Here is a 22,983-nt window from a genome sequence, read left to right on the forward strand (position 1 = left end):
TAAAAATAGTCTGGGTGAAATGGTGGATGAGGATGAAGAAAAAGCCAATATGCTAAATGACTTTTTTTCATCAGTATTTACACAAGAAAATTTCATGGCAGACAATATGATCAGTGATAACAAAAATTCCCCATTAATTGTCACCTGCTTAACCCAGCAGGATGTATGGCGGCGTCTAAAAATCACTAAAATTGACAAATCTCAGGGCCCGGCTAGGATACACCCCCGGGTACTGCAGGAATTAAGTACTGTCATTGATAGACCATTATTTTTAATCTTTTAAGACTCCATAATAACAGGGTCTGTACCACAGGACTGGTGTATAGCAAATGTGGTGCCAATATTCAAAAAGGGGACAAAAATTAAACTCGGAAATTATAGGCCAGTAAGCTTAAAGGGAACCTGTCACCTGAATTTGGCGGGACTGGTTTTGGGTCATATGGGCGGAGTTTTCGGGTGTTTGATTCACCCTTTCCTTACCCGCTGGCTGCATGCTGGCTGCAATATTGGTTTGAAGTTCATTATCTGTCCTCCATAGTACACGCCTGCATAAGGCAAGATTGCCTTGCGCAGGCATGTACTATGGAGGAAAGAGAATGAACTTCAATCCAATATTGCAGCCAGCATGCAGCCAGCGGGTAAGGAAAGGGTGAATCAAACACCCGAAAACTCCGCCCATATGACCCAAAACCAGTCCCGCCAAATTCAGGTGACAGAGTCCCTTTAACCTCTACTGTGGGTAAAATCCTGGAGGGCATTCTAAGGGATGCTATACTGGAGTATCTGAGGAGGAATAACCTTATGTCCCAATACCAACATGGGTTTACTAGGGACCGATCCTGTCATACTAAACTCATCAATTTCTATGAAGAGGTAAGTTCCAGACTAGACCAAGGGAAGCCAGTGGACGTAGTGTATATGGACTTTTCAAAAGTTTTTTATACGGTGCCACACAAAAGGTTGATACATAAAATGACAATAATGGGGATAGGGGAAAATATGTGTAAGTGGGTTGAGAGCAGGCTCAGGGATAGGAAACAAAGGGTGTTTATTAATGGAGCACACTCGGACTGGGTAGCGGTTAGCAGTGGGGTACCCCAGGGGTCAGTATTGGGCCCTCTTCTTTTTAACATATTTATTAATGACCTTGTAGGGGGTATACAGAGCAGAATTTCAATATTTGCAGATGACACTAAACTCTGCAGGGTAATCAATACAGAGGAGGACAATTTTATATTACAGGATGATTTATGTAAACTAGAAGCTTGGGCTGATAAATGGCAAATGAGCTTTAATGGGGATAAATGTAAGGTCATGCACTTGGGTAGAAGTAATAAGATGTATAATTATGTGCTTAATTCTAAAACTCTGGGCAAAACCGTCAATGAAAAAGACCTGGGTGTATGGGTGGATGACAAACTCATATTCAGTGGCCAGTGTCAGGCAGCTGCTACTAAGGCAAATAAAATAATGGGATGCATTAAAAGAGGCATAGATTCTCATGAGGAGAACATAATTTTACCTCTATACAAGTCACTAGTTCGACCACACTTAGAATACTGTGCACAGTTCTGGTCTCCGGTGTATAAGAAAGAAATAGCTGAACTGGAGCGGGTGCAGAGAAGAGCGACCAAGGTTATTAGAGGACTGGGGGGTCTGGAATACCAAGATAGGTTATTACACTTGGGGCTATTTAGTTTGGAAAAACGAAGGCTAAGGGGTGATCTTATGTTAATGTATAAATATTTGAGGGGACAGTACAAGGACCTTTCTGATGATCTTTTAAATCATGGACCTGAGACAGGGACAAGGGGGCATCCTCTGCGTTTGGAGGAATGAAGGTTTAAGCATAATAACACATGCGGATTCTTTACTGTAAGAGCAGTGAGACTATGGAACTCTCTGCTGTATGATGTTGTAATGAGTGATTCATTACTTAAATTTAAGAGGGGACTGGATACCTTTCTTGAAAAGTATAATGTGACAGGTTTTATGTACTAGATTCCTTGATAGGGCGTTGATGCAGGGAACTAGTCTGATTGCCGTATGTGGAGTCGGGAAGGAATTTTTTTCCCCAGTGTGGAGTTTACTGTTTGCCACATGGGTTTTTTTTGCTTTCCTCTGGATCAACATGTTAGGGCATATTAGGTTAGGCTATGGGTTGAACTAGATGGACTGAAAGTCTTCCTTCAACCTTAATAACTATGTTACTATGTTACTATGTTACTATGTGTGATCCTGGCCTCAGAGGAATATTTCCTTCCCAGTTCTACGTGAGAATCAGGCCAGTGCCATGGATCAACCCCATCCCAGAATTCAGTATCCATTACCTGTAATATTATATTTTTCATAAATGAATGAATCAACAATTACAACGTTATAAGATACTAAGTTCCATAGTCTTACTGCTCGCACATTAAAAAATTAGCATCAGTGATGATGTTAAATAGTGATGAGCGAATATACTCGTTACTCGAGATTTTTTATTTATTAGCAAATAAATAAATGAGATGTAAATATACTTATAATGTCTTACCATTGTCATTCCCTTGCCGGATTTCCTCTGCTGTCCGGTCTATCAGCACATATAGAGACCATACTACGCATGTAATGGCAATTATGTGGAAAGATACAGAACAGACTATTTTCCTCCTTTCACTTTTGGTCATCTGCAGTTTTTCCCACTGAAATAAAAAAATGGAAAAAAATAATTCATTTTGACTGCAGTTAAAAAGAGAAAATCTTCTGAATGAATAATATTTTTCAAGATCTCTTATAACTATGCATGAAATCTGCTGCAACTCATCCTGTATAATCACATAATGACCATGTACATTAGTATATAAAGGCTCGGTTCACGTTGATGTCAAAGCTTTAATGCATATGGAAACAACCAATGAAAAGACCTCTAACTGCAGCCAGCTGTTTTGGGATTTTCTATACATACACATATTTTATGTCTTTACACCTGTTTAGTGATTAGCACCCCTGGTGATTTAATAATGCACTCAGATCCAATCATGTACTACTCTCTACGGCTTCCCTCCCACACACACAGCAAGAAGATGTTTCACAGAAAGCCAGTGACACTCCATTCTCCTTCTCCAAGATGGATTATTTAATGTATCACTCTACGGAATTATTTTTGAGAAATTACCATATATACTTGAGCATAAGCCGAGATTTTCAGCCCATTTTTTTGGGCTGAAAGTCCCCCTCTCGGCTTATACTCGAGTCATACCCAGGGGTCGGCAGGGGAGGGGGAGCGGGGGCTGTCTAATTATACTCACCTGCTCCTGGCGCGGTCCCTGCACGTCTTTTCCCCGGCCGCTTCTTCCTGTACTGAGTGGTCACATGGTACCGCTCATTACAGTAATGAATATGTGGCTCCACCTCCCATAGGGGTGGAGCCGCATATTCATTACTGCAATGAGCGGTAATGGTGACCGCTCAGTAGAGGAAGAAGCAGCAGCGCCGGGAAACCAGGGACTGCACCGCGCCAGGAGCAGGTGAGTATAGTGGGGAGGGGGAGCGTAGCGCTGCGCGATATTCACCTGTACCTCGTTCCGGCGCCGCTCTGTCTTCCGCATCCTCTGCAGTGACGCTCAGTGCAGAAGACGCTGAAGATGATGCGGTGCCGGAACAAAGTCAGGTGAATATTGAAAGTGCCGGGGGCCTGAGCGACGGAGAGGTAAGCATGTGATTTTTTTTTATCGCAGCAACAGCAAATGGGGCAAGTGTCTGTATGAAGCATCTTATGGGGCCATAACGTTTGTGCAGCATTACATGGGGCAAGTGGCTGTACGGAGCATCTTATGGGGCCATAACATTTGTGCAGCACTGTATGGGGCAAGTGTCTGTATAGAGCATCTTATGGGGCCATAACATTTGTGCAGCACTATATGGGGCAAGTGGCTGTACGGAGCATCTTATGGGGCCATAACATTTGTGCAGCACTGTATGGGGCAAGTGTCTGTATAGAGCATCTTATGGGGCCATAATGTTTGTGCAGCACTATAATGGGGCAAGTGCCTGTATAGAGCATCTTATGGGGCCATAACGTTTGTGCAGCACTATAATGGGGCAAGTGTCTGTATAGAGCATCTTATGTGGCTATAAAGTTTGTGCAGCACTATATGGGTAAGTGTCTGTATGGGGCAATAATCAACGTTTGTGCAGCACTATATGGGCCAAATATCTTTGTGGAGCATCTTATGGGGCCATAATCAACATTTGTGCAGCATTATATTGGGCAAATGTGTCTATGGAGCATCTTATGGGGCCATTATTAACCTTTATGCAGGATTATATGGGGCATATTTTTAATATGGAGCATCTTATGGGGCCCATCATAAACTTTATGGATCATTATATGGGGCTCCTGATTCAATATGGATATTCAATAACACTTAACCTACTGATGTCTCAATTAATTTTACTTTTATTGGTATCTATTTTTACTTTTTACATTTACTGTTAGCTGCTGCATTTCCCACCCTAGGCTTATACTCGAGTCATTAAGTTTTCCCAGTTTTTGGGGGCAAAATTAGGGGGGTCGGCTTATACTCGGGTCAGCTTATACTTGAGTATATACGGTAGCTCATTTCGGTAGATGGGGAAATGGATCTAAGGTCAAGAAAATGCCACTTTCTCCTAATAGGATATATTATAATCTTTCATTTTTTTCCAATGTACTGCTAATTTATGCAAAAATTGATAACCATAGCTATGCTTTAGAAAGCGTTCAATGGGAGTTATCATTCTTGGCATCTAAAAAATGAAACATTATAGAAACAATGCAACATTGTATTATTGCTTTACAATATTTGGGCTAATATAAATAAACTAGATGGTGGACCAATTCTAATGCATCGGGTATCCTAGAATATGCATGTCCACGTAGTATATTGCCTAACCACGTAGTTAACTGCCCAGACACGTAGTATATTGCCCAGCCACGTAGTATATTGCCCAGCCACATAGTATATTGCCCAGCCACATAGTATATTGCCCAGTGACGTAGTATACAGCACAGAGCCACGTAGTATATTGCCCAGTCACGTAGTATACAGCACAGAGCCACGTAGTATATTGCCCAGCCACGTAGTATATTGCCCAGTCACATAGTATATTGCCCAGCCACATAGTATATTGCCCAGTGACGTAGTATACAGCACAGAGCCACGGAGTATACAGCACAGACACATAGTATACAGCACAGTCACGTAGTATATTGTCCAGCCATGTAGTATATTGCCCAGTCACGTAGTATACAGCACAGAGCCATGTAGTATAATGCCCAGCCACGTAGTATATTGCCCAGTCACGTAGTATATTGCCCAGTTACGTAGTATATTGCCCATTTACGTAGTATATTGCCCAGCCACGTAGTATATTGCCCAGCTATGTAGTATATTGCCCAGTTACGTAGTATATTGCCCAGTTACGTAGTATATTGCCCAGCCACATAGTATATTGCCCAGCCACATAGTATATTGCCCAGCCACATAGTATTCAGCACAGAACCACGTAGTATACAGCACAGACACGGAGTATACTGCCCAGTCACGTAGTATATTTGCCAGTCACGTAGTATGCACCATATCCCTGTTAAAAAAAAGAATTAAAATTAAAAATAGTTACATACTCACCATCCGGAGCCTCCGGATCGAAGCGGCCGGTTACCGATGCTCCTCGCACGCTCTGGTCTGAAGAGTGCATTGCGGTATCGCGAGATAATGACGTAGTGGTCTCGCGAGACCGCACGTCATCATCTTGCAAGACCGCAATGCATGGAGCGGTCACCGGGGCATCGCGAGGAGCATCGGTAACTGGCCGCTTCGATCCGGGGGCTACGGATGGTGAGTATGTAACTATTTTTTACTTTTTAAATCCTTTTTAGCATTAGATATTTTTACTATTCATGCTGCATAGGCAGCATGAATAGTAAAAAGTTGGTCACACAGTGTTAATAGCAGCGTTAACCGAGTGCGTTACACTGCGGTAAACGCTGCCATTAACCCTGTGTGAGCGCTGACCGGAGGGGAGTATGCGAACGCCGGGTACTGACTGCGGGGAGCAGGTACGGACTGGGACTAAAATTCAGCCCTGGCATTTGCAATCACACAGGCCCATGTTGTCCCATTTCCAAGCAACAGATGGGGATATATTATTAACATTATCGTGGATGGAGGAAAGCAAGAATTACTACAAGACCAATATTTCTAATGATACCCGTGGCCTGCTGGGGTAAGTGACGGAGTCAGCGACTATGTGCTCCACCACAACTCTTAACAGTATGGGAGTCTTGAGAACACTGATTCTGCGAACAACGTAGCATACAAGGCAGCCCATGACCAGACAGGCCCTTCTGGCATTTGCCAGAATTGCCCTATGGCCAGTCCGGCCCTGGCGGGGAGTGAGGAGCAGCCATTTTCTTCCAGACTGTGCCCGTCGCTGATTGGTCGTGGCTGTTTTGCCGCGACCAATCAGTGACTTGGATTTCCATGACAGACAGAGGCCGCAACCAATGAATATCCGTGACACACAGAAGAACAGACAGACAGACGGAAGTGACCCGTAGACAATTATATAGCAGATAGTGTAGTGTAACCGGAAACTGTCAGGACCATAATCAATGGGAAGAGATACATTTCGCCAAATATCCAGTCCTTAAAAATAGGTTACATTTTTCCCCTATCCGTATAAAAAATATGATGCGTCCATGATTTTTTTTACAGTTCAGAGTGAATGCAGATGATGTCTTCCTATAGGATTTTATTGTCTGTAGATATAGATCACTTACAATCTTATTGATTTCTTATGGACATCTAATGCGTCCGTAAATTAAAAATTGAATATCCTTAATTTTTTGAGAAGCTGTCCAGAAATAAAAAGAAAAAATATCAAGTTGACAACCCTGGTTTCAATGAACTCTAGTTAATATGGGGAAAATCGAAGTCTGGTGGAGAAGGGAGTAGAATCGGGGCAACATGATCTATAGACACAAAAAGGATTATCCTCAATTTATTGGACTATTTGTATTATTACAACGATATTGGAAACATCACTGCACGCATATAACAGATCATTGGGGAGGAAATATTGACCAGTGATTGGCAATGTTTCTTGTTAATGACATTAAGACCAACATGGAATATCTGCAAATCTGTATTTAAGGCGTTAACTCAATTGTCATGATGAAAACGACGCGCAACATCACATTCAACCTGCCCTTTTCCAGTCTGATCTAGAAGACAGCAAGATGTTAAAATATATTGACCGGATTTGTATTTAAAGTAGAAATCAGTCTTCTTGGCCCCCGAGTGACAATCAGAGAAGTCCTTGGATCTAAGCACTGCGTTACTAAGGCTGGCAGTCCTTGTACTTGCCCACAGCCTTCCTGATTCAATTCTTCTAAGAACGCGCTACATAACTTAAGTCGTAGAATAAAACCCTTTGTCGTTGCTGGTGGTCACATTTTCATGTAAAGGTGACCTTGTGTCAAGCGGGAGCCCGTGAGAGTCCGCAAATTGTGCTAAACTAATAATTGTATACCACAATTGTATTCCCTTTTGTAAACACACAAGATCTGCCCTACCCCCTAGTAATGCAATAATTAGAATGAAGGGATAATTAGACATTTGGGAATTATTGTTGTGGAGAATATAATGGAATTCTAGGGGTTTAGTCCCTTAAATTATGACAATATCAGCAAGCAAATTTGCATACAAAAACTAAAAAAAAAATAGTTTTTTTTTAAATTTAGGACTTACTAGACCTTTTTACAGTTTTGCTCTAGAAAAGAATGATTTTCTCCTTCAGGCAAGAAGACATATAGAGAAACTCAAAATATATTTAAAGCCAAAGACTATTAGCACCGCGGTCATAGCTGACGGGAAGACGCTGCCACCTAATGGTGAAACGAGGAACACAGCAAGTGACCATCCATTTTCTCAGCAAATACAAGGAAGAATGACAACGTGGTGAAATATTTTCTAGCAGATTTAATGTCTTATTTAATGTTGCTTTTTGCAGCCTGATGAAAAAATATTTTGCTGAGGATATTCTAGCTCTGTCTGATGAGGTATTAGGAATTTACTCTCTGGAAGTGGCTGCTGTACCAAGTTAAGCATTCATCTTGAAATTAAAGATTTACAAGGTCTGCTATTTGTGAAGTACATCTTGTTAATTGATTATCCCATGAAATTAGACAATGAAATACTTCTGTGTAGTCGACAAAGTTACTGATACAATAATTTATATGTGTCATGCTTCTGGTTAGTAATAATTATATATTATATCAGAATGGTCAAGGACTGATACCAGGCACCCTGAACAATCAGTTAATCTATGCTCCTACAATAGCATATACTCTATGGAGCCAGAACACCACAACTGCATACAATACATGGTATTGAAGCTCAGCTTCTATTGAGGAGAATGGGAATTGAGCTCCAGTATCTGAGAATAACCACATCAGATTGAGTGGCGCTATCATTGTACAGCTCTTTTACACTGTGCTCATCTGGCAGCTACTGGGACTGGGTATCAAGTGTCAGACCTCCACCAGTCTGATATTCATGACCTGTCCTAAAGAAAGATATTCGATAAAGATGAGCCAGTTGTTTCAAAATCGAATTAACCAATGCAGGAAAGTTTGTAATTGCTCATTAAATAAACATGGAGAAGAGGAGAGAGAGTGATCCCCCCTGACCATAAGACTTTACTCCCTGCAGAAGATAGATGACCCCTTTGATCGTAAGAGCTTACACCATGCAGAAGAGAGATGACCTCATTGACAATAAGAACTTACACTGTGCATAAGAGAGTTGACCCTATTGACCATAAGAGCTTACGCCATGCAGAAGAGAGATTACCCCATTGATCATAAAGTCTTACACTCTGCAGAAGAGAGATGACCCCATTGACCATAGGAGCTTACACCGTGCATAAGAGTGTTGACCCCATTTACCATAAGAGCTTACACCGTGCAGAAGAGAGATAAATCCATTGACCATAAGAGCTTACACCATGCAGAAAAGAGATGACCTCATTGATCATAAGAGTTTAAACCCTGCAGAAGAGTGATGACCCCACTGATCGCAAGAGCTTACACCTTGCAGCCGAAAGACTACCTCATTGATCATAAGGGCTTAAAACCTGCATAAGAGAGATGACTCCATTGACCATAAGAGCTTACACCATGCATAAGGGAGTTGACCCTATTGACCATAAGAGCTGACACCCTGCAGAAGAGAGATGAATCCATTGACCATAAGAGCTTATACCATGCAGAAAAGAGATGACCCCATTGATCATAAGAGTTTAAACCCTGCAGAAGAGCGATGACCCCACTGATCGCAAGAGCTTACACCCTGCAGCCGAAAGACTACCTCCTTGATCATAAGGGCTTAAAACCTGCATAAGAGAGATGACCCCATGGACCATAAGAGCTTACACCATGCAGAAGAGAGATGACCCCATTTACCATAGGAGCTTACACCCTGCAGAAGAGAGATGACTCCATTAATCATAAGAGCTTACACTGTGCAGAAGAGAGATGACCTCATTGACCATAAGAGTTTAAACCCTGCAGAAGAGTGATGACCCCACTGATCGCAAGAGCTTACACCTTGCAGCCGAAAGACTACCTCCTTGATCATAAGGGCTTAAAACCTGCATAAGAGAGATGACCCCATGGACCATAAGAGCTTACACCCTGCAGAAGAGAGATGACCCCATTTACCATAGGAGCTTACACCCTGCAGAAGAGAGATGACTCCATTAATCATAAGAGCTTACACTGTGCAGAAGAGAGATGACCTCATTGACCATAAGAACTTACACCATGCAGAAGAGACATGAGCCCATTGATCATAAAAGCTTGCACACTGGAGAAGAGAGCTGACCTTAATGATCTTAAGAGATGACACCCTGCCGTAGAAAGATGACCCCATTGATCATAAGAGCTTACATCCTGCATAATAGAGATGACCACTAGGGTTGAGCGACTTCTACTTTTTTAGGATCGAGTCGGGTTTCGCGAAACCCGACTATCTCAAAAGTTGAGTCGAGTGAAATCGGCCGATTATCGCGAAAAGTCTGGGATCGACCAAAACACGAAACCCAATGCAAGTCAATGGGGAAGCATAGTCGGCAGTGAGTGGAGGCCAGGAAAATACCTACAGTGCCCATTTTAATGGCAAAAACATACATTCTTGTTACTGAAGCTTGTCAATCTTAATTTACCTTATAATAATAGTTAGGCATTGGAAATTGGGGGTCATTTGGCTAAAGTTGTGGGGGGTATGGCTGGTTCAAGTATTTAGTGGGCCCAGGAAACATGGACCACGTCACGGCAGTGGAGCAGGGAGAGGTAAGTATTTCAACTTTGCAAGTGCTGTGATCCTGAGCAAGCAGGGGGGCCCACTTGTTCGCATTGGCACTGGCACAGGGTCCCTCAGACTATGGTGGTGTGTTTGCACGGGGGGGGGGCGCCTCCCACTGGCAGCGACACTTTTGCATACTATGAGGGGCCCTGTGCCAGCGACGTCGCCAACGAGTATTCCCCCCCACCTGATGAAGGAACCTGCACTTTCATCTGCACCTTCTTCATTGTCACCGTGTAAGGTGGTATACAGTTAGGGCCAGAAATATTTGGACAGTGACACAATTTTCGCGAGTTGGGCTCTGCATGCCACCACATTGGATTTGCAATGAAACCTCTACAACAGAATTCAAGTGCAGATTGTAACGTTTAATTTGAAGGGTTGAACAAAAATATCTGATAGAAAATGTAGGAATTGTACACATTTCTTTACAAACACTCCACATTTTAGGAGGTCAAAAGTAATTGTACAAATAAACATAACCCCAAAAAAATATTTTTATTTTCAATATTTTGTTGCAAATCCTTTGGAGGCAATCACTGCCTTAAGTCTGGAACCCATGGACATCACTAAACGCTGGGTTTCCTCCTTCTTAATGCTTTGCCAGGCCTTTACAGCCGCAGCCTTCAGGTCTTGCTTGTTTGTGGGTCTTTCCGTCTTAAGTCTGGATTTGAGCAAGTGAAATGCATGCTCAATTGGGTTTAGATCTGGAGATTGACTTGGCCATTGCAGAATGTTCCACTTTTTGGCACTCATGAACTCCTGGGTAGCTTTGGCTGTATGCTTGGGGTCATTGTCCATCTGTACTATGAAGCGCCGTCCAATCAACTTTGCAGCATTTGGCTGAATCTGGGCTGAAAGTATATCCCGGTACACTTCAGAATTCATCCGGCTACTCTTGTCTGCTCTTATGTCATCAATAAACACAAGTGACCCAGTGCCATTGAAAGCCATGCATGCCCATGCCATCACGTTGCCTCCACCATGTTTTACAGAGGATGTGGTGTGCCTTGGATCATGTGCCGTTCCCTTTCTTCTCCAAACTTTTTTCTTCCCATCATTCTGGTACAGGTTGATCTTTGTCTCATCTGTCCATAGAATACTTTTCCAGAACTGAGCTGGCTTCTTGAGGTGTTTTTCTGCAAATTTAACTCTGGCCTGTCTATTTTTGGTATTGATGAATGGTTTGCATCTAGATGTGAACCCTTTGTATTTACTGTCATGGAGTCTTCTCTTTACTGTTGACTTAGAGACAGATACACCTACTTCACTGAGAGTGTTCTGGACTTCAGTTGATGTTGTGAACGGGTTCTTCTTCACCAAATTAAGTATGCGGCGATCATCCACCACTGTTGTCATCCGTGGACGCCCAGGCCTTTTTGAGTTCCCAAGCTCACCAGTCAATTCCTTTTTTCTCAGAATGTACCCAACTGTTGATTTTGCTACTCCAAGCATGTCTGCTATCTCTCTGATGGATTTTTTCTTTTTTTTCAGCCTCAGGATGTTCTGCTTCACCTCAATTGAGAGTTCCTTTGACCGCATGTTGTCTGCTCACAGCAACAGCTTCCAAATGCAAAACCACACACCTGGAATCCACCCCTGACCTTTTAACTACTTCATTGATTTACAGGTTAACGAGGGAGACGCCTTCAGAGTTAATTGCAGCCCTTAGAGTCCATTGTCCAATTACTTTTGGTCCCTTGAAAAAGAGAACGCTATGCATTACAGAGCTATGATTCCTAAACCCTTTCTCCGATTTGGATGTGGAAACTATCATATTGCAGCTGGGAGTGTGCACTTTCAGCCCATATTATATATATAATTGTATTTCTGAACATGTTTTTGTAAACAGCTAAAATAACAAAACTTGTGTCACTGTCCAAATATTTCTGGCCCTAACTGTAGTATGCGGGAAGGGGAACCTGACTTTCAGCAGGGTCAGATTCTGGCTGTGTAGCGTGCAAGGGGAATGTAGTGGTCTGGGTCAATGTACCAGCAGACTCATCTAGCACTGGCTGGGCAATGGGCAGGATGAGGAGGAAACACAGATATAGGCCCAAATAATAAAGTGGGCTAAATGCATTTCAAAATTGGTAACAGGACTAACCAGGTGGCACTGCTTTGTTCAGAGGAGGAGTACAGCAAGGAGCGGCAGACACCGTTAGTAGGCCCCAACCAAACTAGTAGGCCAAATGCAGTGTAATATTAAAACTACATAATGAAAGCCTGAAGATAGAAGCTCTGGAAATGAAACCAGGAGAACACCTTGGAGAGGCAGACACCGTTAGTAGGCCCCAACCAAACTAGTAGGCCAAATGCAGTGTAATATTAAAACTACTTCATGAAAGCCTGAAGATAGAAGCTCAGGAAAGGAAACCAGGAGAAAACCTTGGAGCGGCAGACACCGTTAGTAGGCCCCAACCAAACTAGTAGGCCACATGCTTTATATTATTAAAACTACTTAATGAAAGCCTGAAGATAGAAGCTCAGTAAAGGAAACCAGGAGAACACCTAGGAGCGGCAGACACCGTTAGTAGGCCCCAACAAAACTAGTAGGGCAAATGCAGTGTAATATTAAAACTACTTAATGAAAGCCTGAAGATTGAAGCTCGGGAAAGTAAACCAGGAGAACACCTTGGAGCGGCAGACACCGTTAGTAGGCCCCTACCAAAGTAGTAGGCCAAATGCAGTGTAATATTAAAACTACTTAATGAAAGCCTGAAGATAGAAGCTCGGGAAAGGAAACCAGGAGAAAACCTTGGAGCAGCAGACACCATTAGTAGGCCCCAACCAAACTAGTAGGCCACATGCTTTATATTATTAAAACTACTTAATGAAAGCCTGAAGATAGAAGCTCAGTAAAGGAAACCAGGAGAACACCTAGGAGCGGCAGACACCGTTAGTAGGCCCCAACAAAACTAGTGGGGCAAATGCAGTGTAATATTAAAACTACTTAACGAAAGCCTGAAGATTGAAGCTCAGGAAAGTAAACCAGGAGAACACCTAGGAGCGGCAGACACCATTAGTAGGCCCAAACCAAACTAGTAGGCCAAATGCAGTTTAATATTTTAAAAAACATAGGACGAAAGCCTGAAGATTGAAGCTAATGAAAAAAAAACAGGAGAACACCAAGGAGCGGCAGACACCGTTAGTAGGCCCCAACCAAACTAGTAGTTCCAATGTAGTTTTCAAATTCCCATAGGCTGAAAACCTGACAATTGAAGCTCAGCTTTTTTAAGAGGAGGACAGCTGTATTGAGTGGCGCAGACAGACACAGGTAGTAGGCCTTAAACCAAAAAGTTGGCTCAAAGCAGTTTAAAAAAGGTTACAGGGGTACACGGGCAGCATTGGTGTGGTCAGCGGAGGACAATTGGAAGGAGGGACCACAGACAGACTTACTAGGCCTAAAATAAAAAAAGTAGGCTCTATGCACTTTTAAATAGGTTCCAGGGGTATAGAGGCAGCATTGGTGTGGTCAGTGGAGGACAATTGGAAGGAGAGACCGCAGACAGACTTACTAGGCCTAAAATAAAAAAGTAGGCTCTATGCACTTTTAAATAGGTTCCAGGTGTACACAGGCAGCATTGGTGTGGTCAGTGGAGGACAATTGGAAGGAGGGACCGCAGACAGACTTACTAGGCCTAAAACAAAAAAAATAGGCTCTATGCACTTTTAAATAGGTTCCAGGGGTACACAGGCAGCATTGGTCTGGTCAGCGGAGGACAATTGGAAGGAGTGTCTGACACAGTTAGTAGGCCAAAATAATAAATTGAGGTTAATGTCTGGCAAAAAAAAAATGTAACAAATAAACAGGTGGCATACATAGGTACAAGGGTGAGCTCCTCTGCTGACTTGCAGACAGTGGTATTTGGCGCAAAGTATTAACTGGTGTAAATGTAGGACAGGGCTCCTGAATATTTTTACTAGCATCATATATGTCAACAAATTGGTATTGGCAGTGCCATTGAAGGATTTAACCGCATAGACTAAACAGTGGTGGAGCAGTGAGAGATAATTTTGAAAGTGGTAGGGCACTGTTTGAGCTTGGGGGGGAACACTCTCTCGTGGCCGGCGGTACTGGCACAGGGCCCCTCATGTTACAATGGTGTGCCTGACATTAGGTGCGCATCACCACCGCCAGAGACACTTCATTGTACTATGAGGCACCCTGTACCAGTGCCGTCGCCCAAAAGTGGGCACACCCACCTCTTTAGACAAACGGCACTCTCACGGGTGCTTCCGCCAAGTGGTGACCACGGTCCCGTGGGGGAAGTCAGCCCATTTAGGGAGGTGTAAAAATGTCATATGCTGGACATACAGCAGCTGCAAATGGAGAAATTGGAACAGTCAGTAAGACCAGTGAAAAAGCAAGACCTTTTTACAGGAAAGCTAGGTGTCAGCCGGGAAAGGTGGGGCAAAATAATTAAAAATCCATGATTGGTTCATTTTAATGAAGGTTAGATCATCAACATTTTGGGTAGCCACACGACTCCTTTTTTCGGTCAGTATTGAACCAGCAGCACTGAATACTCTTTCTGATAGCACACTAGCTGCTGGGCAAGCAAGCTCCTGCAATGCATATTCTGCCAATTCAGGCCAGGTGTCTATTTTGGATGCCCAGTAATCAAATGGGAATGATGGGTGAGGGAGAACATCGATAAGGGAGGAAAAATAGTTAGTAACCATACTGGACAAATGTTGTCTCCTGTCACTTTGAATTGATGCTGCAGTATCTGTCCTGTCTGCGGTCATTGCAAAATCACTCCACAACCTGGTCAGAAAACCCCTCTATCCAACGCCACTTCTGATTTGTGCACATCTAACACCTTTGCCATGTTGCCCCCTGCAGCTCGTGTGAGAACCATCACCGGCGCTGTGTGCTGGGAATGCATGAATCAAACGGTCTACAAGAGTTGCTTGTTTGGTTGCCAATATTTGCTCAAGGTTCTCATGTGGCATGATATTTTATAATTCCCCTTTATAGCGTGGATCCAGGAGGCAGGCCAACCAGTCATCGTCATCGGTCATCATTTTGATAATGCGGGGGTCCCTTTTGAGGATACGCAAGGCATAATCCGCCATGTGGGCCAATGTTCCAGGTGTCAATTCACTGCTTGTGCTGGGTTGAGGAGCACTTTCTGGCAAATCAACGTCACTTGTCTCCCTCAAAAACCCTGAACCTGACCTTGCAACGCCAACCAGTTTCTATTGCACCCTGAGAAGCTTCCTCATCCAAAAAATATTCATCCCCATCATCCTCCTCCTCTTAGCCCACCACCTCGTCCAGTAGACTTCCCTGACCAGACAATGGCTGACTGTCATCAAGGTTTCCCTCGTCCTCGGCTGCAGACGCCTGCTCCTTTTTGTGCGTCAAACTTTGCATCAGAAGACGCATTAGGGGGATGCTCATGCTTATGAAGGCGTCGTCTGCACTAACCAGGCATGTGCATTCCTAAAAACACTGAAGGACTTGACACAGGTCTTGTAGCTTCGACCACTGCACACCTGACAACTTCATGTCTGACATCCAACTGCCTGTCCGTGAATGTGTATCCTCCCACAAATACATAACAGCACGCCTCTGTTCGCACAGCCTCTAAAGCATGTGCAGTGTGGAGTTCCACCTTGTTGCAACGTCGATTATTAGCTGGTGCTGGTGAAGCTTCAAAGATCGCTGATGGTTCTGCATACGGCTGGAGTGTACGGGCGAACGACGGATGTACGAGCAAAGTCTGCGCACCTTCAGGAGCAGGTCGGGTAACCCCGGATAACTTTTCAGGAAGCACTGCACCACCAGGTTCAAGGTGTGAGCCAGGCAAGGAATGTTTTTCAGTTGTGAAAGGGCTATGGCAGCCATAAAATTCCTTCCGTTATCACTGACTACCTTGCCTGCCTCAAGATGTACACTGCTCAGCCATGACTGAGTTTCTTGCTGCAATAACTCGGACAGAACTTCCACGGTGTGTCTGTTGTCGCCCAAACACTTCATTTCCAACACAGCCTGCTGATGCTTGCCACTAGCTGTTCCATAATGGGACACCTCGTGTGCAACAGTGCCAGCTGCGGATGGAGTGGTCGTGCGACTGCGGTCTGTGGATGAGCTCTCGCTTCTGCTGGAGTACGAGGAGGAGGAGAAGGGGGGGCAAACGCCTACTGCCAACTGTTTCCTAGACCGTGGGCTAGGCAGAACTGTCCCAATATGGCTTTCCCCTGTGGACCCTGCATCCACCACATTAACCCAGTGTGCAGTGATGGACATGTAACGTCCCTGGCCATGCCTCCTGGTCCATGCATCTGTTGTGAGGTGCACCTTTCTACTGACAGATTGCCTGAGTGCATGGACAATGCGGTCTTTTACATGCCGGTGGAGGGCTGGGATGGCTGGTGTCGACTGGTTAGGTCATAGCGTGGTACTGCATAGTCCATCAGGGCTTTGAAAGCTTCGCTTTCAACTAACCGGTAGGGCATCATCTCTAACGAGATTAGTCTAGCAATGTGGGCGTTCAAACCCTGTGTACGCGGATGAGAGGATGAGTACTTCCTTTTCCTAATGAGAGTCTCTTGTAGGGTGAGCTGGACTGGAGAGCTGCATATGGTGGAACTAGCGGGGGTGATGGTGGACATGGCAGACAGAGAGGGTTGGTGATTGTATTCTTGCAGTTGGCCTACATACAGTGTTTCCTACCACGAACCTGGTGATTCCCTGACTGCTTTGGCCTTGCGACGAAACCTCCACATTTGCTGCAGGTGGTGTCGTAAACAGTGGGCTTACAGTGAGGGAAGGAATGTAACTTTGCTGACTAGCTTCATTGTGAGAGGGTGCAACAACGTTACGGGACGTTTGGTAGTCAGTCCAGGCTTGCAAGTGCATGGTGGTTAAATGTCTATGCATGCAACTTGTATTTAGATTTTTCACATTCTGACCTCTGCTGAAGGTCCTTGAGCACTTCTTACAGATGACTTTGCACTGATCATTTGGATCTTGGTTAAAAAATTGCCAGACTGCACTCTCCCTACTATCGGATACCTTTTCAGGCATTGCACACTGAGCTACTTTAACCGGATGGCCACGCTGTTTTACAACTGTTTTTGGTTTCGACACATGTTTTTGGCCAGATATGGGCCTGCCAGATGAAAGCTGTTGCGATGTTGATGCCTGCTGCGGCTCCTCCTCCACCCTGTTCCCCCAATGGCTGCCAATCGGGGTCAACAACTGGGTCATCAATCACCTCCTCTTCTATGTCCTGTGCACCTTCCTCTGTGTCACCGTGTAAGCCGGTGCTATAGCGTTCGGGACGGGGCACCATAGTCTCATCAGGGTCTGATTCTGGCTCAGTACACTGCGAGGGCAATGTTGTGGTCTGAGTCAATGGAACAGCATAATAATCTAGCTGTGGCTGTGCATCTGTGCACTCCATGTCCGATTCATCTTGTAATGGGCATGGCCTGTTAACAATTTCCCTTTCTAACCCAGGCACGGTATGTGTAAAGAGCTCCGTGGAGTAACCTGTTGTGTCGCCTGACGCATCCTTCTCTGTTGTTTTGGGTGAAGGACACAAGGAAGCGACTTGTTCCTGACCGGGAGCACCCACTGACGACGCGCTGCTTTTAAATTTTGCACTTTCTGAAGAGGAGGTGAAAGAGCTAGGGGAAGAGTCAGCAAGGAAAGCAAAAACTTGTTCCTGCTGCTCCGGCTTTAAAAGCGGTTTTCCTACTCCCAGAAAAGGGAGCGTTCGAGGCCTTGTGTAGCCAGACGTTGACGCTGGCTCAACAACTCGAGGTGCTATATTGCTTTACCCACAGCCATGACCTCTTCCACCAGACTTCCTCATTCTTGGAAAAATGTAACCAAACGAACAAACATTATATGGTACTGTAAAACCAGTTAGAAGGTGTATGTAAACTTGTTGTGAGTTTAAATCTCCCTTTATAGGTGTGTGAGACTGCTGGGAAAATCAGGCCCACTGTATTACACTGCACAGTTTGAGTGGCAGAAAGTGGATGACAGATGCCACAAACAGGACTGACGCAGATGCACTCAGTGGCAATATAAATCTCCTTTTTTATGTGTGGGAGACAGAAGGAAAAAATCAGGCCCACTGTATTACACTACACAGTTTGAGTGGCAGAAAGTTGATGACAGATGCGACACACAGGACTGACACAGATGCACTCAGTGGCAATACAAATCTCCCTTTTTTATGTGTGGGAGAATGCAGGAAAAAATCAGGGCCACTGTATTACATTACACAGTTTGAGTGGCAGAAAGTGGATGACAGATGCCACAAACAGGACTGACGCAGATGCACTCAGTGGCAATATAAATCTCCCTATTTTATGTGTGGGAGAATGCAGGAAAAAATCAGGCCCACTGTATTACACTACACAGTTTGAGTGGCAGGAAGTGGATGACAGATGCCACAAACAGGACTGACGCAGATGCACTCAGTGGCAATACAAATCTCCCTTTTTTATGTGTGGAAGAATGCAGGAAAAATCAGGCCCACTGTATTACACTACACAGTTTGAGGGGCAGAAAGTGGATGACAGATGCCACAAACAGGACTGATGCAGATGCACTCAGTGGCAATATAAATCTCCCTTTTTTATGTGTGGGAGACAGCAGGAAAAAATCAGGCCCACTGTATTACACTACACAGTTTGAGTGGCAGAAAGTGGATGACAGATGCCACAAACAGGACTGACGCAGATGCACTCAGTAACAATATAAATCTCCCTTTTTTATGTGTGGGAGAATGCAGGAAAAAAAACAGGCCCATTGTATTACACTACACAGATTGAGTGGCAGAAAGTGGGTGACAGATGCCACAAACAGGACTGACGCAGATGCACTCAGTGGCAATATAAATCTCCCCTTTTATGTGTGGGAGACAGCAGGAAAAAATCAGGCCCACTGTATTACACTACACAATTTGAGTGGCAGAAAGTGGATGACAGATGCCACAAACAGGACTGATGCAGATGCACTCAGTGGCAATATAAATCTCCCTTTTTGATGTGTGGGAGACAGCAGGAAAAAATCAGGCCCACTGTATTACACTACACAGTTTGAGTGGCAGAAAGTTGATGACAGATGCGACACACAGGACTGACACAGATGCACTCAGTGGCAATACAAATCTCCCTTTTTTATGTGTGGGAGAATGCAGGAAAAAATCAGGGCCACTGTATTACATTACACAGTTTGAGTGGCAGAAAGTGGATGACAGATGCCACAAACAGGACTGACGCAGATGCACTCAGTGGCAATATAAATCTCCCTATTTTATGTGTGGGAGAATGCAGGAAAAAATCAGGCCCACTGTATTACACTACACAGTTTGAGTGGCAGGAAGTGGATGACAGATGCCACAAACAGGACTGACGCAGATGCACTCAGTGGCAATACAAATCTCCCTTTTTTATGTGTGGAAGAATGCAGGAAAAATCAGGCCCACTGTATTACACTACACAGTTTGAGGGGCAGAAAGTGGATGACAGATGCCACAAACAGGACTGATGCAGATGCACTCAGTGGCAATATAAATCTCCCTTTTTTATGTGTGGGAGACAGCAGGAAAAAATCAGGCCCACTGTATTACACTACACAGTTTGAGTGGCAGAAAGTGGATGACAGATGCCACAAACAGGACTGACGCAGATGCACTCAGTAACAATATAAATCTCCCTTTTTTATGTGTGGGAGAATGCAGGAAAAAAAACAGGCCCATTGTATTACACTACACAGATTGAGTGGCAGAAAGTGGGTGACAGATGCCACAAACAGGACTGACGCAGATGCACTCAGTGGCAATATAAATCTCCCCTTTTATGTGTGGGAGACAGCAGGAAAAAATCAGGCCCACTGTATTACACTACACAATTTGAGTGGCAGAAAGTGGATGACAGATGCCACGAACAGGACTGATGCAGATGCACTCAGTGGCAATATAAATCTCCCTTTTTGATGTGTGGGAGACAGCAGGAAAAAATCAGGCCCACTGTATTACACTACATAGTTTGAGTGGCAGAAAGTGGATGACAGATATCACAAACAGGACTGACGCAGATGCACTCAGTGGCAATATAAATCTCCCTTTTTTATGTGTGGGAGAATGCAGGAAAAAATCAGGCCCACCGTATTACACAACACAGTTTGAGTGGCAGAAAGTGGTTGGCAGATATATCAAAAAATACAAGGGCTGTAGTAGAATTTCAATCTCCCTACAATGATCAAAGGACAAGTATGGCAGCAATAAAAAGGACTGCTGCACACAAGAGTGTGGACAAAGAAACTAGAGAACTGTGCAGTAAAGAAGGAGCAACAGGATTTTTGCTTTGAAAAAAGCAGTTGGTTTGCACAGCGGTGTACAAACAGCAATGCAGCTATCAGGGAGCCTTATAAGCTACAGAGCTGATGCACAGAAATCTAGCCTCCACTGTCCCTGCAAAGAAAAGGTGGTGTTGGACAGTGGAAATCGCTACAGCACAAGCGGTTTGGGGGTTAATATTCCCTTCCTAACAATATCCCTGCTTCAGATGAAGCTACAGCAACCTCTCCCTATGCTCAGATCGGCAGAAGTAAGATGGCGGTCGGCGTGCACGCCCCTTTATAGCCCCTGTGACACCGCAAAAAGCAAGACAATCACTGTAATGCCCTTCTCTAAGATGGTGGGAACTGAGACCTATGTCATCACGCTGCCCACACTCTGCGTCCACCTTCATTGGCTGAGAAATGGCGCTGAACGCATCATATGAAACGTGACTTAGGCGCGAAGATCGCCGACCTCATGGCCGATCCCACACTGGGATCGGCTCGGGTTTCACGAAACCCGACTTTGCCGAAAGTCGGCGACTTATGAAATTGACCGATCCGTTTTGCTCAACCCTAATGACCACATTGATCGTAAAGGTTACACCCTGCAGAAGAGAGCTGACCCCATTGATCATAAGAGCGTACACCCTGCTGAAGAGAGATGACCCCATTGATCATAAGAGCTTACACCCTGCGAAAGAGAGATGACCTCATTGATCATAAAAGCTTACACCCTGCGAAAGAGAGATGACCCCATTGATCATAAGAGCTTACACAATGCAGGAGAGATGACCCCATTAATCATAAGAGCTTACACTCTGCAGAATAAAGATGACCTCATTGACCATAAGAGCTTACACCATGCAGAAGACAGATGACCCCATTGATCATAAGTAAGTATAGGTAAACTGACTGAAAAGCAATCTAGTCTGAACTGGTGCATAACCAAAAAAGGCTTACATAGCAAATAGATGCAATACATGAAATGCAAATAGCATAATGGCTTGTGAAATCTATGAAAAAACACATGAGCTGCTTAGCACAAGATTTGGCCAAAAAATGTGAGCCCATCCACCAAACATCAAGGTAATCTCAGATCGAATGGGTACCTGACCTGACTGCCTAGTGTGTACACTTACCTATGGCTAATAACATGGTAAAGCCTGCATTTATAGGATGGTCAGAAAAGGGAAGAAGAAATGACCGCATTAATCATAAGAGCTTACACCCTGAGGAAGAGAGATGATTCCCATTAACCATAAGAGCTTACACCCTGCAGAAGAGGGTTGACCCAAATGATCATATGAGTTTACACCCTGCAGATGAGAGATGACCCAATTGATTATAAGAGTTGACACCCTGCAGAAAGAGAGATAACTCCATTGATCATAAGAGTTTACACCCTGCAGAAGAGAGATGACCACATTGATCATAAGAGCTTACACCCTGCAGAATTGAGATGACCCCACTTATCGTAAGGGTTTACACCCTGCAGAAGAGAGATGACCCCATTGATCGTAAGAGCTTACACCCTGCAGAAGAGAAATGGCCGCATTGACCATAAGAGCTTACACATTCAAGTAGATAGATGACCCCATTGACCGTAAGAGCTTACGCCCTGTAGAAGGGAAAGATGACCACATTGATCATAAGAGCTTATAGCCTGCAGAAGAGAGATGACCACATTGATCATAATAGCTTTCACCGTGCAAAAGAGAGATGACCCCATTGACCATAAGTGATTACACCGTGCAGAAGAGAGATGACCTCACTGACCATAAGAGCTTACACCCTGCAGAAGATAGATGAATCCATTGACCATAAGAGCTTACACCATGCAGAAGACAGATGACCCCATTGATCATAAGTGCTTACAACCTGCAGAAGAGAGATGACCCCATTGATCATAAGAGCTTACACTCTGCAGAAGAGGGATGACCCCATTGACCATAAGAGCTTACACCATGCAGAAGACAGATGACCTCATTGATCATAAGTGCTTACACCCTTCAGAAGAGAGATGACCCCATTGATCATAAGAACTTACACCTTGCAGAAGAGAAATGACCCCATTAATCATAAGAGCTTACACCCTGCGGCAGAGAGATGATTCCCATTAACCATAAGAGCTTACACCCAGCAGAAGAGGGTTGACCCCATTGATCATATGAGTTTAAACCCTGCAGATAAGAGATGACCCAATTAATTATAAGAGTTTACACCCTGCAGAAGCGAGATAACCCCATTGATCATAAGAGTTTACACCCTGCAGAAGAG

General features: G+C 44.2%; 1 protein-coding gene across 2 annotated transcripts in view; it reads right to left on the reverse strand.

The window, feature by feature from the left end:
- The window catches only part of MARCHF1 (membrane associated ring-CH-type finger 1), a 725,211-nt gene that overhangs the window by 232,396 nt on the left and 469,832 nt on the right, over nucleotides 1-22,983 (reverse strand). For both annotated transcript variants that reach the window (XM_069744181.1, XM_069744180.1), the window contains one exon: nucleotides 2,537-2,684. In XM_069744181.1, the coding sequence (XP_069600282.1) occupies nucleotides 2,537-2,684 (148 nt within the window). The remainder of the gene's footprint in view (nucleotides 1-2,536; nucleotides 2,685-22,983) is intronic.

The sequence above is a fragment of the Ranitomeya imitator genome, chromosome 1, assembly GCF_032444005.1.
Source record: "Ranitomeya imitator isolate aRanImi1 chromosome 1, aRanImi1.pri, whole genome shotgun sequence".
NCBI classification, from domain to species: domain Eukaryota; kingdom Metazoa; phylum Chordata; class Amphibia; order Anura; family Dendrobatidae; genus Ranitomeya; species Ranitomeya imitator.